This window comes from Nyctereutes procyonoides, unplaced genomic scaffold, assembly GCF_905146905.1.
Source record: "Nyctereutes procyonoides isolate TBG_1078 unplaced genomic scaffold, NYPRO_anot_genome, whole genome shotgun sequence".
Taxonomy (NCBI): Eukaryota; Metazoa; Chordata; class Mammalia; order Carnivora; family Canidae; genus Nyctereutes; species Nyctereutes procyonoides.
Window position 1 is genome coordinate 18,429,916 of NW_026575047.1, and position 16,844 is coordinate 18,446,759.

Consider the following 16,844-nt stretch of genomic DNA (forward strand, 5'->3'; position numbering starts at 1 on the left):
TCTTGGTGGAATTCACAAGATAATGGCTTGGTGATATCACAGTGCCTTTTTTTTTAAGATTTTATTTTATTTATTATTTATTAGAGAGAGAGAGAGAGAGAGAGAGGCAGAGTCACAGGCAGAGGGAGAAGCAGCCTCCACACAGAGAGCCTGACGTGGGACTCGATCCCGGGTCTCCAGGATCACACCCTGGGCTGCAGGCGGCGCTAAACTGCTGCGCCACCAGGGCTGCCCATATCACAGTGCCTTTTAAGAAAAAAAAATAAGCTGGATGTATAAGATATATCAGGAAAGTGATTATGTCTTAGGATCTGTGCCTGTACAGCAGAGGATGGTTCTAAAAAGATCACCAACCCAGGGTTGTAGGCCAACCCAAGACCTGGCTGAAAGGGGCAGGATTAGAGGAAGGTTCCATTCCAGAAGTGACCTTCACCTTGCTGTCTGGTCAAGGTTAGGTAAGTCAAGTAATTTAAGCCTAAGCCAGTGTTTTCAAAATAAGAAAGCTCCTGATCAAGGATATGATTTCCAAGCAGTGATAGAAATGGGACTAAGGGACGCCTGGATGGCTCAGTGGTTGAGTGTCTGCCTTTGGCTGGGGGCATGATCCTGGGATCCTGGGATCGAGTCCCACATAGGGCTCCCTGCAGGGAGCCTGCTTCTCCCTATGCCTGTGTCTCTGCCTCTCTCTCTGTGACTCGCATGAATAAATAAATACAATATTTAAAAAAAAAGAAATGGGACTAAAGTGATATTTAATAAACTGTAAATGACATATAAAACTTTCTCAATATAATATAGTGATTAAGTATGTAAGTTCTAGAGTTGGAACTGGGTTCAAATCCTGCCTCCGCCCCTTATTGGCTTTGGGACCTTGGGCAAATGATTTCATGTCACCAGATCTCAGTTTTCTCCATTGTAAAATGAGTATAATAATATCCCTTACCTCATATGGAGAAGGCTAAATGAGATAATTCACTATACTAAAAATATTCAGTTCAGTGCCTGGGACAGAGTAAGTGTTCAGTAACTGTTGGCCAGGACCAAGGATTTCACGTGTTTCTCCTTCCCGACCTTGTAGAACCCTGGGAAATAGATGTTATCATCCTCCTTTCAGGGAAGACACAACAGTAGATACTCAGAGAGGTTAAGTAACTCATGAAGACCACACACCTAGTATGTGATGGAAACCAAATTCCTCCACGAGTCTCCTGACTCCAAAGTTTAGGATGCTTTCCACTAGAGTATAGGTGAGAAACGCCAGCCAGTCATTGAACGTTTGCTTTAAAATGATACAGTATCACAGCATTTGCACAACATCCTTATCTTCTTTGCAATATTCACCAATTTTTGCTGCAGTAAGTCAAGGCAGAGAGGATATTCTATCTTGAAAGCCATGGAATTTGGAGGAGTTTCATTTCTTTGAGGAAGAGTTCAGGATAACATGTGAAGAATCCATGCTATACTACACTATAGCATTATTTGTATTTGTTGGTTGGGTTTTTTTTCCTATTATTGGTAAAATCTGATCAATATCTCTGAGCATGAATCACAGTCAAAAGGCAACAGACTCCATATTATTACTTCCTTGTTCTGGGCACTAGATGTCACACTTAGTAAAGTTTTAGAAGTTATTCTTCAAAGTAGGGTGTGGTATCCTCTAAACCTCTGTGAAGAAGGTTTTAGCTTTCTCTTTCTAGCAGAATGCAGTGAAGATGTACTTTAACTAGCAAAAGAATTCAGAAAAGAGAATTGTTCATCAGAAGATCCAAGTGGAGCAAACTTAAACATGTACCAATTTTTTAATTTTTATTTATTTTTTCAAAAATGTTTAAATCTCAGTTACGCCTCACTAAAGCTGTGAGTGTGTGTGTGTGTGTGTGCGTCTGTGTGTCTAGAGTTTCAGCATAGTATCATGTGTAATAAACAGGCACATCCCATTTATATGAACACAGAGGTAGTATTTCCCTCCAAAAACAAAGTAACTTCTAGAGGCAGTGAATGAAGACATACTCTAATCATTTGTGTTCTGAGATGGTGAGAAGCTGGTTTTCCCTCGTTAATGAATCAGACGTGGCCCTCACATGAGAAGGATATAGAAGATGAAGGAGGAGATGATGACGGCAGTGAACTTCGCTAAACCCTGCCTGTTCTCAAGGAAGGATGTGGAATCATCTTTCCTGCATGGCTTTCACAAAGAAAGTGTAGCAGACACCTCCCAGCCTTCTCAAACTCATTTATTCCCTTATTTTAGCCCACAGAAATCTCAATGAGAATCAGGGTTGTGGCTTGGACATACATTATTTCCTTTTGGAAAATAAATGTAACAAAAAAAATTCAAAAACATTTTAATTAAAAAATATATGTGTTTTTAAAATATGGCAAGGAGTATGGACTCAGTGTGTAAATAAGTGCGATGATATCCTATAACTTCAGTGTGTTACTGAAACTCCAGGAAATTTCCATTGAAATGCTTGGAATTTATTGGAAGGTAGGGCACATGAATTCAAGGCTCAGTTTTAGCAGTTACAGGGCATGTTTTTTTCCAAGTAACTCAGTAATAATTTGAACCGTATCTAATGAGCTACACATGAATATAGACCTACGTCTCTATGAAATTAATGTTGTAAACATTGTAAATACTCTTTCTTAAATTTCCCTCTTTCCTAGATTGTGTGTAATGACAGGTGATTTCCACTGGATATAATTAGCCCTCTGTTTGGTAAATATCAGTGCCCTGATAATATTAAGATCACTCTGATAAATAAAGTTACAACTGGTAAAATACTACTATTTGGGTTTGGGATTCATCCATTTCTCTTATTTAGGAGATGACTGGTCATTTTAGCAGTGCTTTCTAAGAGTAGGTGGTTCTCTTTGGCTCTCAAACCCTGCCATGACTTGGGGCTCCCCCACCCCATGTATTAATATTGCTGCCATCTTGGGTTTTAACAACCTGATGTTGCCTGGGTTCCCAAGGAAATCTTTTCCTTTCTCCCTGCAGGCTAAGGGGACAATGGCATGCCGGGCTATTTCTCCTTCAAGAACTCACACAGCCACCTAGCACTGTCAGTAGACTATTAATTTTGGTGTTCTGTTTGGGGACTTGAGAAAAGCTACAGCTCATCATGGGGGACTCTAAGGAGAAAAAATGAATTGCTCCAGAATAAAATGCAGACAAGAGTATTTATCTGTCAGGCCAGGGGTTGCTTGTGTGAGTGGCAGGGGGTGCTGGGATATGGAGGGCAGCTCTGTGTTTACCAGATAGTTATCAAACACCCACTGTGCTGGGCTGTGGAGAATATAGGTATACAGGCCCTGCTCAGATGGGGTAAAGCCAGTGTCCCTCATCCTGGCTGACCAGTTAGAGCTTGTGTCCCCACTGTGACTGCTTCCGATGACTGTCAGAGCCAGTGGGTGCCCTTCCGGGTCTTCTCATTGATCTGCCTTTTAATTTTGACCTGTCAGCTCCAGACCTTGCACCCTCTGCACCAAAAGAGCAGCCAGCAGTTTGAAAGAGCGTATTGAGCCTCTGATTTCAATTCAACAAACATTAACTGAGTGTCTGTGACAGGCTGGGCCTGCAAGGAATCCAAGAATGAATGATGCATGCCCGGGTTTTGAGGAGTTTAGGAAAGAGGAGAAGGCCACGCTGTTCACCACCACACTCTTACAACCAGGGTGTACACCTACAGCCTGCAACAGCTCTGGAACATGAACTATTGAATTGGCAGACTGCAGATTTCTAGAGTATTCGTGAACCATATTTTTATTTCCTGACAGGTCACGGATTGACAGCAGTCAAGGAAAAAGCAGGGGCCACCCTGCGGATTCATAGTGGAAACTCCAGCTCTTCCGAAGGGGCCCAACCTGATGCTGGAAGTGGAGGCCCTCGGAGTGAGTGGTGGTGCATTTATTTGGGGGCATGTTGGGCTTGGGCTGTAGTGTGTTATGTGCACAGATGGGAGATTTCTGAGTTCAGACCAGCAGGATGAGCTCTAAGAGGATGTTTTCCTCCTTACCAGCAGATGTGGTCGCAGATCAGAGCCCTGCAGAAAGCCCACCCGCTTCTGCCTCCGGGTCTCGGGGCGTGCTGTCAACCATCACCAACGTGGTTCAAAACACAGTGAGTTAGCTGCTTCTCTGTTTGCCCTGCATCTCCCAGCGCCTCCTTTTGATATCTGTATTTACCAGTGACCTAGAAACATCAGACAGAAGATGGCCTTGCTCATAACTTTGGATTAGGGTTTTGTTTTGCTTTCTCCTACAGAGTGGGCGTAACCTTGGCACTAAAAGAATAAGAGCAAAAAAAATATTTTATGTTTCAAAGCAAAGAGCTGCTTAGAAGGAATGTTTTCTGTCTGATGTGATAGTGTCCTTTCCAACAGCTGCAAGGACAGCCCCCAGCTCGGAGAGTAGGGAGGGCTCTTTCTTAGAGCTGAGACAGCTGTTTTTCCTAGGTGGTCTGTGTCTCTTAACAATTTGAAAATGATAAAGCCATTCAAATTTTTAAAAAATGCTGGTAGGGAATTGGGAACAACATCCTGAGATGTTTCTGAAGTGTTTCCAGATAACTAAGACCAACATTCTTACCCCACCCCTACCTCCCAATTCCTACTCTCCCCCTTCCTTAAGTAAGCCTGAATTTATCCCCCACCCCAGACCCTTGCCTGCCTCCTGAAGAAGCAACATAACACTGATGAATAGAGATGCCTGGGTGGCTCAGTGGTTGAGCATCTGCCTTCAGCTCAGGTTGTGATCCTGGGGTCCTGGGATCGAGTCCTGCATCTGGCTCCCAGCATGGAGTCTGCTTCTCCCTCTGCCTATGTCTCTACCTCTCTCTCTCTGTATCTCTCATGAATAAATAAATAAATAAGTCTTTAAAAAAAAACACCACACTGATGAATAATGCAGAAAGGGGGAGTCACTCCAACTGAGATGACACAACTAGCTAGTCTTCAGTGCCAAGAAGAAAAGGTTTATTTTCTGCTGTGTAAGACCAACCAACTAGTTTTTCTAGAAATATAGTTGATGTCCAAGTTATTCATTCATTTAAAAAGAAAAGTGGTCAGCTGTCACTGTGTACCAGGAGCTATGCTACATGCTGGGCATATGTTGACAAATAAGACGGCATAACATTCTGGAAGACAGAGACAACTGGCAAGTACAGTGCAATGCAGGAAGAAGAGAAGGATGTGGACACACATGTGAGGGTATCTTACCCACAATTAGAAAATACCTGCTCTTCTTGAAACTTGAGGTCCTCTAGACTAAGTAGGGTGAATGAAAAGCAGCAAATATGTTTCAGGAGTACATGTCTACAGTGTGGGGTGGATATGGTCAGGGATGGGGAGGAGCACCTTCCTTATCCCTGGTTGTGAGACATGCATTCATCGTCTCCCTGAGCAACAAGGCAGGGCCCTCTGAGTTTGTCTTCAGTACCTCATTTCCTTTCTGTGTTTCCTTCTACCTTCTGATACTTCCTTTTCCAAAGCTCCAGACGCTCCCACCAAAGTCCCTTAATCAAAGTCCCTATGTCCTTCCTTCTCCCATTTTATGCTTTACCAGCATACTCCCTCATAGGATGTTAAAGGAAAATAAACCAAATTAGACAAAAATATAAATTGCTGATGTATCCCATAGTCCTTCTACAATATGTGTGTGTTAAAATCTGTTTTATAGTGTGACTAATTGATTGGCTCCTAAATCTGAAAACAAAGGCTAAGTGTCTGAGATGGAAATGACTACTAAAGCATATTCAGTGAAGTCTAATATTGCTAATGAAGCATTAATTAAGAAGATTAGAGATATATATAGGCAATGATATAATAATGTATATCAATTCATGTAAGGTGGAAAAAACACAGATGTACACATACTATAATTGTAGTTGTCCAGTGGGAGTGTCTGGACAGAAGTTGCAAAGAAATGTAAGCAGTTCTATTTATATGAACAGTTTATATGAGTAAACCTTGATTGTTTTAATCTTTCTTTTTTAAGAAAAACAATGACTGACAAGAGGATTTGCAAAAAGATAACTATATGATAGAACAGTTTCCAAAGCCAGTGGTATATGGAAATCAACCTGTCTTATTTCATGAATATACTAATTATGGGCGGTTATTACTATTTTCTGAAAGTATGCAAGAGCCATCTGAAACAGCCTAAGGGTCTTACACTCCGAGGCCCTAGATTAAAGAATTCAGTAATTGGCAAGAGTATCTGACATTTTAATAGACTGCTCCAAATAATTCTGTTACTTGGGTTAACATTTTTTCAAACAAAAACAGTAATGGGATCACCTATTAATTTTTTGTCTTAGATACATATCTATTCATACACACAGAGCCAGCAAAATTAATCCCAAATTTGCTTTGGCTTTTCCTAAGCGTCCTTTTAAAATAATATCATATATCCTAGAAATTATATGATTTACGCTTTTCCAAGTAAAAGAAAATAGGATTAAGCGAATATTAAATCCCTGATAAGAAAAAATTGTGACTTTATATTGATTTTAATATTTGAAGACGGTGCCATTTAGGAGTTGCTGACTGCTGTGGAATAGCAAAAGGCAGAAACTAATCTCCTGCAATTATCTCATCTGCAGGGTAAAAGTGTCTTAACGGGCGGTCTTGACGCTTTGGAATTTATTGGTAAGAAAACCATGAATGTCCTTGCGGAGAGTGACCCAGGCTTTAAGCGGACAAAGACACTCATGGAGAGAACCGTTTCCTTATCACAGGTGGGATTATATACTTTTGCAACGTTTTCTTTCAGTCTGTAAAATAAATATATTTTATTCATCTTTTTAAATAGGTATTTTAAAGCACATGACTTAAATTCAAATGACATAGGATAGTAGAGAATGAAAATTGAGTTTCTAATACACCTCTTTCCCCAGCCACTTGGTTTCTCATGGGAGATAAACACTGTTAAGAGCTTCTTATGGATTCTGTTGAAATTATCATAAAACTATAGATACGGGCATGCATACGTGTATTCATGCAGTAGAGGTACAGATACACACGTATCTACTTTTTCAGACAAATGGTAGCATACTAACCACACTCTTTTGTACCTTGCTTTATTTATTTAATGATTTCTTGAAGATTATTATGTTTTTGCCATTTGTCTCAGTCCACCCAGGCTGCTTTAACAGAGTACTATAGACTGGGTGTCTTACAAGCAACAAACACTGATTTCTCACAGTTCTGGAGGCTGGGAAACCCAAAATCAAGGTGCTGGCTGATTCCATGTCTGGTGGTGGCCCATTCTGGTTCATAGACAGCTGTCTTCTTGCTATGTCCTTGCATGGTAGAAGGGGCAAGGACCTCTGCGGGGGTTTCTTTTATCAGGACACTAATCCCATTCAAGAGGGCTTCACTCTCGACCTAATCCCCTCCCAAAGACCCCACCTCCAAATACCATCATGGCGGTTAGATCTCAACATAAGACTTCGGGGGAGACACAAGCCTTCAGTTTATAACGCTATTGTAGGGACACCTGAGTGGCTAAGTGGTTGAGCATCTGCCTTTGGCTCAGGTCATGATCCCCAGGTCCTGAGATCAAGTCCTGCATTGGGCTCCCTTTGGGGGACCTGCTTCTTCCTCTGCCTATGTTTCTGACTCTCTCTCTGTGTCTATCATGAATAAATAAATAAAATCTTAAATACACACACACACATATTTATATATATATAAAACACTATTGTGTGTATTCCCACTCTACCACCTTCTAGTTGCATGACCTTGCGCTGCTTACTTAACCCTTCTGTGCCCTGGTTTATTCATCTATACAGTGGTTATAACATCAATACCTACTGATAGCTTTGAGGTAAGGATTAAGTAAGTTCACATAGTACCTGACTCTTAGCAAACACTCAGGAGTGCTTGTTATTGTTGTTGTCATTATGCGTCAATATAATAGTTGGAAATGGTATCTCATTGGAATTTTAATTCATAGTCCTCTTACTATGTGCAAGGATGAGGTTCTCACACGTCCACCTTTAAAGTTTTCCAGCCCTCCTTGAGAAATATGATATGAGGAATTGAATCTATGGGGCGCCTGGCTGGCTCAGTCAGTAGAGCATGCGATGCTTGATCTTGGGGTCATGAGTTGAAGCCCTACATCAAATGTAGGGCTTACTTAAAAAAATAGAAAAGGATTTAATCTGTGTTTTCCTTACTTATAGTAGTCAAGTAAATTAAAAATAGTATTTCTCTTATTTTTTAAGTATAAAACCCTAATACTGAACTTACTCTTATAGACGGCACATGCCCTATTCATATTCCAGAGTACAAGCACACCACTCATCCCCTTCCTCCCTAGCGGTCAGATGCACCTCTGTCCTTGCCTTCCTAAAATCAAGAGCAGCTGATATGGCCCTGGATTTTGTAAATTTCACAGGCCGGACAAACACATCTCCTCACGGCTCAGTCCCAAGAAGCCACTAAGGAGCTATCACTGACATCATGTTAGTGGCAGTTCCTGAAAGGGTTTGGTTTTAAACTGTTTCCTCTTGTTTCTTCCGGAAAAACACTCTCATAACCACTCTGATATTATAGCTCAGGTCAGAACTTGGCGGGATCATCTAAACCACTACCCTACTGTTCCTTAAAAAGAAAACAGATTTATATGAATCAGGTCATTAATAGTAGATGTTGCAAAAAACCAAAAGCAAAACAAAAAAACTAACCCCAAGGATCAGTGCAACTGAGACCAAAAAAAAAGTCCATCTTTTGCTCCTACGATGTGAGTGTTCCTATTCAGGGACTTTCTAGGCAGCCTTTTTTCTGAACTCCTATCCTGTGGCTCTTCCATCCTAAAATGTTTTACTTATACTCTCACAGAGAGGGGAAGGTAGGATGGGGAGGGCTAGATGGGACAATGGAGGACTTTACTCTCACTCCTTTGGCCAAAACTTATCACATGGTCTACCTAATTCGACTCAGGAGGGCTGAGAAATATAGTTTAGCAATGTGTCTAGGAGGAAGAGATATTTGGTGAGCTTGTAGGAATATTTTTTGTCACAGATTTTATATTTACATAAAATTTATATATACGTATACACAACATATTATATATCACATGTATGAACATATAAGCATTCATACGTATACATAAATAAGTATATGTGAATATGTATAAATTTGATTCTAGTTGAGAAGCTGTATGGGGAAAATGTGACCTAGTCCAGAGACTGGCTAACTGTACTCTTCTTTGGCTTCAATCTATACACCTGTAAAATGGAGAATTGGATGTGATCAGCTTCCCAGATAACTGTAGGTTTGGGGCCACTTTCACAATTTTTATCAGGCTATTGCTAAAAACTAAGTAGCAGCACTCATGTAAATACATCACCTGAGAATCCACACTAGCCATCTGCAGTGTTTATTCCCATCACACATTGGAAAAGTGCAACGAGTATGATACACATTCTGGGGCACACTTGAGCATGGCATCTCTAATTCCCCTGCCTTGCTGAAGCTGGATCGCCACAATACTACTGACTCCATTCTCCTTCCAAACAGTAAGTTTTCATTCATTTATTCATTCATTCATTCCACAGATGCATTTCGAATGTCCACTTTGTGCCAGGCACTGTTCCAAGCACTTGAGATACATCAGGAGCCAAAATGGATTAAAATCCCTGTCCTTAAGGAGTTTTCATTACAGTGAGGAGAGACAAACAGACCATCAACATTATCTAGTATTTTAAAACATGATTGAGTGCTGTGGGAAAAAAAAGAAAAAGTAGAGCAGGAATGTGGGAGTGAGGGGGCAGGTTAAGTATTAAATTGGATTGTGAGAGGATGTCATCGAGATAACATTTGAGCAAATATTGAGGAGATCGGGGCTTGACCATGCTGAAATCTGAGTGATGCACATTCCATGCCGTGAGAGCAGCTTGTGCAAAGGCCCTGAGGCAAGACTGTCTAGTGTGGACAAGGAACAAGGAACCTACATGGTGGGAGAGGAGTGAGCCGGGAGGAGAGCTGTTACAGATGAGGCCAGAGTGGTAATGGAGAACAGGTCATGGCAGATCCTGGAGGGCATTTGTAGGGACTTTGGGTTTTGCTGTTAATGAAACGGGGAACACGTTACAGCATTTCCGAAAGAGGAGTGATGAGCTCTGACTGTAACAGGATCATTCTAGTTACTGTGTTGAGGACAGACTGGGTGTGGGAAGGGCCCAGGGCAAGGAGACCAGGTGGAGAGAGGGTGTCCCAGCCCAGGCTCCCCCGAAGTAGAGGCCAAGGTGGCCTTAGCGCGTGAGGATTTCATCAGGGGAAATGCAAAGAAAGGAAATGGAGGTGGGGGATAAGAAGGTTGGGGGGTCCCTCAGATCAAGATGCTAGCCTGGCCCCAGAGAGGGGCAGAGGGCAGGAGATGAGATGGAAGCGCCCTAGGCGCCCGTGTCCTCAGGAAGGCCCAGCAGAGCCCTGGGACAGTCCGTGAGCTGAAGGCGCCTACAGAGGGGTCTCCATCTGCCAGGACGGCTCCCCGTGGGACTGGATCAGGGAGCACGCCCTGGTGCCGGCGGAGCATCCAGGCCCCGGGCATCCCCCTGCATCCTCGGGGCCAGGGCTATTACCTGAGCAGGAGGAAGCCGTGGTGAATGCAGATTGCAGGGAGATTCTGGAAGGTCCCCCAGACTGCCCGATGGAGGGAACGCGGGGTGTGACATACGGAGGCAGCAAGAGCGCCTCCTGGGTCATCAGCCCGAGCCCTGGCGGGACGAAGCTGTCACCCCTGACTTAGGGAGCTCTGCTGGGATTTTCCGCATCCTCACGACTTAACCAGGGGCACCCGAGGTGTTCCTACACCAGCTCCCGGAACTGGCCCCTTGTCCTGTCCCCGTGGCACAGGGTCCCCCCCCCTCCCCGGGGGGAGCCACAGGTGCAAGTCTGCAGAGCTGCCCAGAGGCGGGAAGACTCCCACGCCAGAGCCGCTCCTGTGCTCAGCCCATCTCCCCTGGAAAGCCGGTTCTTCTCGTTCTCTCAGTTCTTCTCGTTCTTCTTGAGGCAACCTTAATTTCACTGCAGCTTTTTCAAGGGCATCAGAATCCCTGCAGAGCGACCTTTCCTCCCCCTTCGCTTCATCCCTTCCCCTCGGTCCCAAAGCCCAGGTTTAGAGATGGAAGTTGTCGTAGGGAAAGGAAGCGATTTCAGTGTCCAGTTGTCTCATTTTCCCACCATCGCGGAGCCAGAAAGATCAGTGGGAACAGTGGGGTTTTATCGCAAAGTGTTAAAAACCCCCAGTGGTAATTTGACGAGGTTGTTTTGAAAACTTTAAAATTCAGAGCTTGTGCGTATTTAGTCTTAAAGACCGACAGAGGGGAGAATTCTTTCTGCAGCCCAGGGAGTTTTTGGCTACCAGCCTCAGGAGCCCAAAAGGAGAAGGAGCTTGATTGTTTTATTGACCCACAGTAAAAACCACAGTCTGTTCTCCCATTGATCTTTCCCTTGTGAACTTGTGGCGGCCACTGTGTTTATGGCGTTCTCCTTAGATACTAAAGAACCCTATAAACACAATGCCCAGTAAACTTAATGAGGAACCAAATAAAAGATGCTTAGAATCACAGAAAGCAAAGGCAGGAAATTGGGATTGACTGAGGGACTCGTGTTCATTTTGTTCTCTTTATGTCATCAACAAAAAAGAAAACCAGAGAAAAATTTTGATCAGCACGGAGAGGGATGCCGTTCACAGTCATCCTTCTCGAGAACTGATAAGCTCCTATTCTTGTTTATACTCAGTACCTGATGAGGAATACATGATGAGTTTATATTTTATTAATTTTTTTCATCAAAGATGGTTAATAACCATGCACATAAAAATTTCAAAATAATGTTAACTCAGATCAAAGCAGACCAGCATGTGGCTGCTCTGAGGTCGGCCTAGGTGCAGAAGTTGCAATGAACCCTGTCACAATAGATGAAACTTTCCCCGTGCACATCAATTTGCTCATTATGGAAAATTTGGGTATTTTAGAAGATAAGAAAATCACACACATGGAAAACACTTCGGCAGAAAGCATTGTTCGCTCAGCTTCTATGTTGCTTCTTTCCAATCCTGTTCCCAGGCAGAGAATTTTTGCTTAGTTTTGTTGCATACATAATGAACATGTAAAATTTGAAGTGGAATATTATGTAAAAATTGTCAGTAGAGTCAATGAAAGGATCATTTTGTTAGAAATTCCCAAGCGACTAAAACCTACTCTTCACAAATACAAAGCCAGCCCTCATCTCCTCCTACGTCTTACACAGGAAATGAGTAAGCACTCATTACGAGCACTATCTAGTGCACAAATATTGTGTGTATTTCTGCAGATGTTAAGGGAAGCCAAAGAGAAAGAGAAACAGAGACTGGCCCAGCAGCTCACGGCCGAGAGGACTGCACACTATGGGATGCTGTTTGATGAGTATCAAGGTTTGTCACACCTGGAAGCCCTGGAAATTCTATCCAATGAAAGTGAAAGCAAGGTATGTCTGCACTGGTCACTTGAAATACCATGTTCACCAATGTGTTTTCTTACACACAAAAGAAACAAGAAAATCTGCCATTAAAATATCTCATTTTTAGGACCTCATGAGTATTGTGCTAGGGTCACAAATATTACAAAGCCTGATTACTCCCACATGCTCCATATTATTTCCTCTCTGTCCTGTGCTATGACCCCGCCCCAGCCCCAAGAGGGCCAGCAAAATAAGAGGGATCCTTACCCCCAGGCCAGGTAACCACTTCCACCCAGTGAAAACAAAGCATCGTGGTTTCTTCCAGATTGCAAGATTTTGGGGTTTTATGGGCTAGGTAATTATTTATTTACCTGTTTGTTAAATTGCCTGCACAAAGAGCAGGATCATCTTACTGGGAGTTAAAGTTCTTTTTGAGACTGTTCCTGAACAGAAACCTGGGAATTTCCTAACAGCCCTGATCATTCACATTCCCCCATTGGGATCTCAAGAAGCAGAACAGAAATAACAGAAATCAGCAGAGTTTGGAGATTTTTTTTTTTCAAGGATCTATGTGGGAGGGAGGGTTATTTAGCAAATACTCACATGGTACTTATATAGTCACTCTTATAAGCAGTTTAAAACTATTATTCTTGTATATACAGCTCTTCTGTGTGAATGTCAGGCTGACTATACTCTGGGGTATTTTTCCAGTAGAAGCCACAGGCCAGCACCCTCTGAGCCTTCTGGGAGAGGCTCTGGGTCATCTTGGTGACATTCGCTGGAGGGAAGCAAGCCCTCTGGTGAGAAGAGGAAGTTGGAAGTGAGCTTTAGAACAGAGAAGTGATTTTTTACTCTCTCTCCGCCACATCCTCTAAGTTTGGACTTTATTTTTTTTTTAAAGGTTTTTTATTTATTTATTTACGATAGTCACAGAGAGAGAGAGAGAGAGAGGCAGAGACACAGGCAGAGGGAGAAGCAGGCTCCATGCACCGGGAGCCCGACGTGGGATTCGATCCCAGGTCTCCAGGATCGCGCCCTGGGCCAAAGGCAGGCGCCAAACCGCTGCGCCACCCAGGGATCCCTAAGTTTGGACTTTAAAGGGTTGAGACATTCTTGATGCCCACCTAGGCAGGGAAAAATGGCATCTGCCATGCAACAGGCAACTAAGAACCAAACAGAATGGAAATCCCCCTCCCTCCAGATTACTGAGTTACTATCTGTGTTGATTTCCTCGTGTTATCCTGGAGTCATCAGTGACAGTCTTCCAGTTAAACTGTTAAAGGGTAATTTTTTAAAAAACAAAATCATACCTCATATACATATACAAAATGTACACAAATTAAAGAATTTGTTTAGCCCCTTCATTAAATGAAGCAGATGTTACAAGTGTTTCAAGGAAAAAAGCCAACGCGCACATTTGTATGGAGTAGAGCAATTTTGCAATGCATGTGCAAATGGGCATAAACCTCGTTTTTCCACAGGAGGTGAGGTTGCCCCTCTGCCTCCGGAATCTATTCACATGTCTGTGGACAAGAATTATTTTGCACTGCTATCAGCTAGCTACAATCTAAAGAGTTGTGAAATTGCTCCCATAGACTCAGATAATCGGTAACATATGCTCTAAAAAATGCAGTTTTCCACGGAAGCGTAAATTGTTCCTCTAAAAGCTGGGTTTTGAGTCAGACATTATGTGATCAAATATTACTCAGTAGCTGCATGATTTTGGACCCCTCTCACTTCAATCTCCTTATCTAGGAAATGGAAATAATAACAAAATCTGTCTTGTAGGAATATTAAAAGAATTCAATGAGGTAATCCATGTGAAGCCAGTTGCAGCTTGCTTAGTACATAAGTTCTCAACGAATGTTGGCTACCTTTTTATACATATATGTATATGCAATGAATAATGTCGATGACATCTTATTTTTACATGCATCCTTATGTTTTATATGTGTGTGTGTTATTATTATTAAAAACATGACAGGGATGCATGGTGCCTTGAAGTTATCATGCTGGTAGAGCGATTCCACTCTGGCGGGGTCTGTTGCAGGTCTCAGCTGGGAGAGTTCCAGGTTCCTGGAAAAGAGCCCCAAAGGACTGATGTTGCTAGGAAGGGGGTTGGGTCCCTGGAGGGATGCATTCCCCTCTGTTTGCACACTGCTCCTGCAAGCTTTGCTTCCTTTCCCCCAGCCTAGAGATTTTTGTAGTATTCATGGTAAGGATTGCAGAATGTTTTCTTGGATTAGTAATGATAGTTACTGGGTGCTATAATAAACAAGTCCTAAAAATGTATGGGTCAAAACCAGTAGGAGTTATCCTCAGTTCTGTAACAGTCCAAGATGGGATTGCCTGGTCATCAGGAGGCTTTCTTGCCTTAGGGATTCAGGGGTCAGGCTCTGTCCATTTTATGTCTCCCCTAGACTCATCCAGATGTTCACGGGCTCCTGGCCAGAATACAAATGGAGACTCCTGCTGGGGTTGTCAGATTTAGCAAATAAAAACACAGGATGCCAAGTGAAACTTCAACTATTTATAAACATTGGATACTTTTTTAGTGTAAATATGTCCTGTGCAATATTTGGGACACACTCTCATACTAGGATAATATTCATTTTTTATCTAGAATTGTTTATCTAGAATTCAAATTTAACTAGACCTCCTATACATACCAAATACTTTCAAGTTAAAGGACTTTTGGGGCACCTGGGTGGCTCAGTTTAGTGTCCCTTCGGCTCAGGTCATGATCCCAGGGTCCTGGGATCAAACCCTGCATTGGATCCCTGCTCAGGGAAGAGTCTGCTTCTCCCTCTCCCTCTGGCACTCCCCCTGCTTGTGCTCACATGCTCTCTCTCTCTCTCTCTCTCAATCTCTCTGTTAAATAAATAAAAATCTTTTTAAAAAAAGTTAAGAGGGGATCCCTGGGTGGCGCAGTGGTTTGGCGCCTGCCTTTGGCCCGGGGCGCGATTCTGGAGACCCGGGATCAAATCCCACGTCGGGCTCCCGGTGCATGGAGCCTGCTTCTCCCTCTGCCTGTGTCTCTGCCTCTCTCTCTCTCTCACTGTGTGCCTATCATAAATAAATAAAAATTAAAAAAAATATATTAAAAAAAAAAAGTTAAGAGGACTTTTGAAACAAGCTGTTAAAGAATATATTATAATGACTTTGAAAATCAGATTCCCATCTAGAATTCTCAAACTCCTCACGTTTCCATGCCACCCTCCTCCTCCTCTTATCCCTTTATTTCCAGCTGTCTCACTTTAAGGAGCTTTATGTGCACATGTGAGGATGCCCTGGTTTAAGCTGTACCTGCAGCCCTGCAAACAGCCACCTCTTAGCCATCCTTTAGACCTAGGGATGCACCCTCCAGTGGATGGTCCCAACACAAGGAGCACAGCCTGGGAAGAGATCCATACAGGCTGTGGAAGGGTAACTTTAGTAACATTAGTACTGGGCACATCCCTTTGGGCCTGTGGCCTCCCCTATGTCTGGGCCACCATCCTCTAGAGCCTCCTTGTCATCTTTATTCATCTTTATCCTACCAGCGTAAGGACAGAAAGTGTAGAGGGTACACTCCCATTTTTAAAAAAATATTTGTTTAGTTTTAGAAAGAAAGAGAGAGCATGAGCAGGAGGGGCAAAGGGAGAGGGAGAGAGAATCCCAAGCAGATGCCCCACCTATTGTGAAGCCTGTTGCGGGGCCCGATCTCACAACCTTGAGATCATGACCTACCAAGAGTTGGACACTCAATCAATGCACCACCTAGGTGCTCCTCAGTCCCATTTTTTAAAAATTTTTATTTATTTATTCATGAGATACACACAGAGAGAGGGAGAGAGAGGCAGAGACACAGGCAGAGGGAGAAGCAGGCTCCATGCAGGGAGCCGATGTGGGATCAGTCCCATTTTTTAAGAGCTTTGGCCCAGAAATGATACACATCACCTCTGTTGACATTTCACTGGCTAAAACTGACACACTGTATGGAAATATAAGGAATTACTATCATTACTCTTCTAGGAGATTGATTCTAGGAACAGGCATGGCAATGTGGTACACTATAACTCTTAAGAAAACACCTGATAATTTTTATTGCTATTATACGCAATAGCTAACAAAAAAACTAAACAAGAATCTTCAAAATGGCGCCCCATGCTCCATTTCAGGGAAAAGATTGACAAGGCAGACTGTCTATCCTTGTGTTCCTGGCAACACTTAGCACTGTGCCAAGCATCTAGTCAGCATTCTATGAATATTTATTGAGGAGTGCATGATTATTTATTATTGGATGAAGTAAAGACTCATTGCTCATTACCTTGGCATTAATGCAGTGATCTAGAAGGAAGCAAAAGAGATACTGTGGTAGAAAGATGCTGACAATAGAGTCCTCTGCTAAAA

At 42.7% G+C, this 16,844-nt stretch overlaps 1 protein-coding gene across 5 annotated transcripts in view; it reads left to right on the forward strand.

The window, feature by feature from the left end:
• The window catches only part of FAM114A1 (family with sequence similarity 114 member A1), a 70,510-nt gene that overhangs the window by 29,622 nt on the left and 24,044 nt on the right, over positions 1–16,844 (forward strand). For 3 of the 5 annotated variants that reach the window (XM_055326637.1, XM_055326636.1, XM_055326638.1), the window contains exons 4-7: positions 3,781–3,894; positions 4,023–4,123; positions 6,605–6,739; positions 12,327–12,479. In XM_055326637.1, coding sequence (XP_055182612.1) covers positions 3,781–3,894; positions 4,023–4,123; positions 6,605–6,739; positions 12,327–12,479 — 503 coding nt within the window. Of the gene's footprint in view, positions 1–3,780; positions 3,895–4,022; positions 4,124–6,604; positions 6,740–12,326; positions 12,480–16,844 lie in introns of those variants that run through there. The other 2 variants (XM_055326639.1, XM_055326640.1) reach the window with 2 other exon arrangements.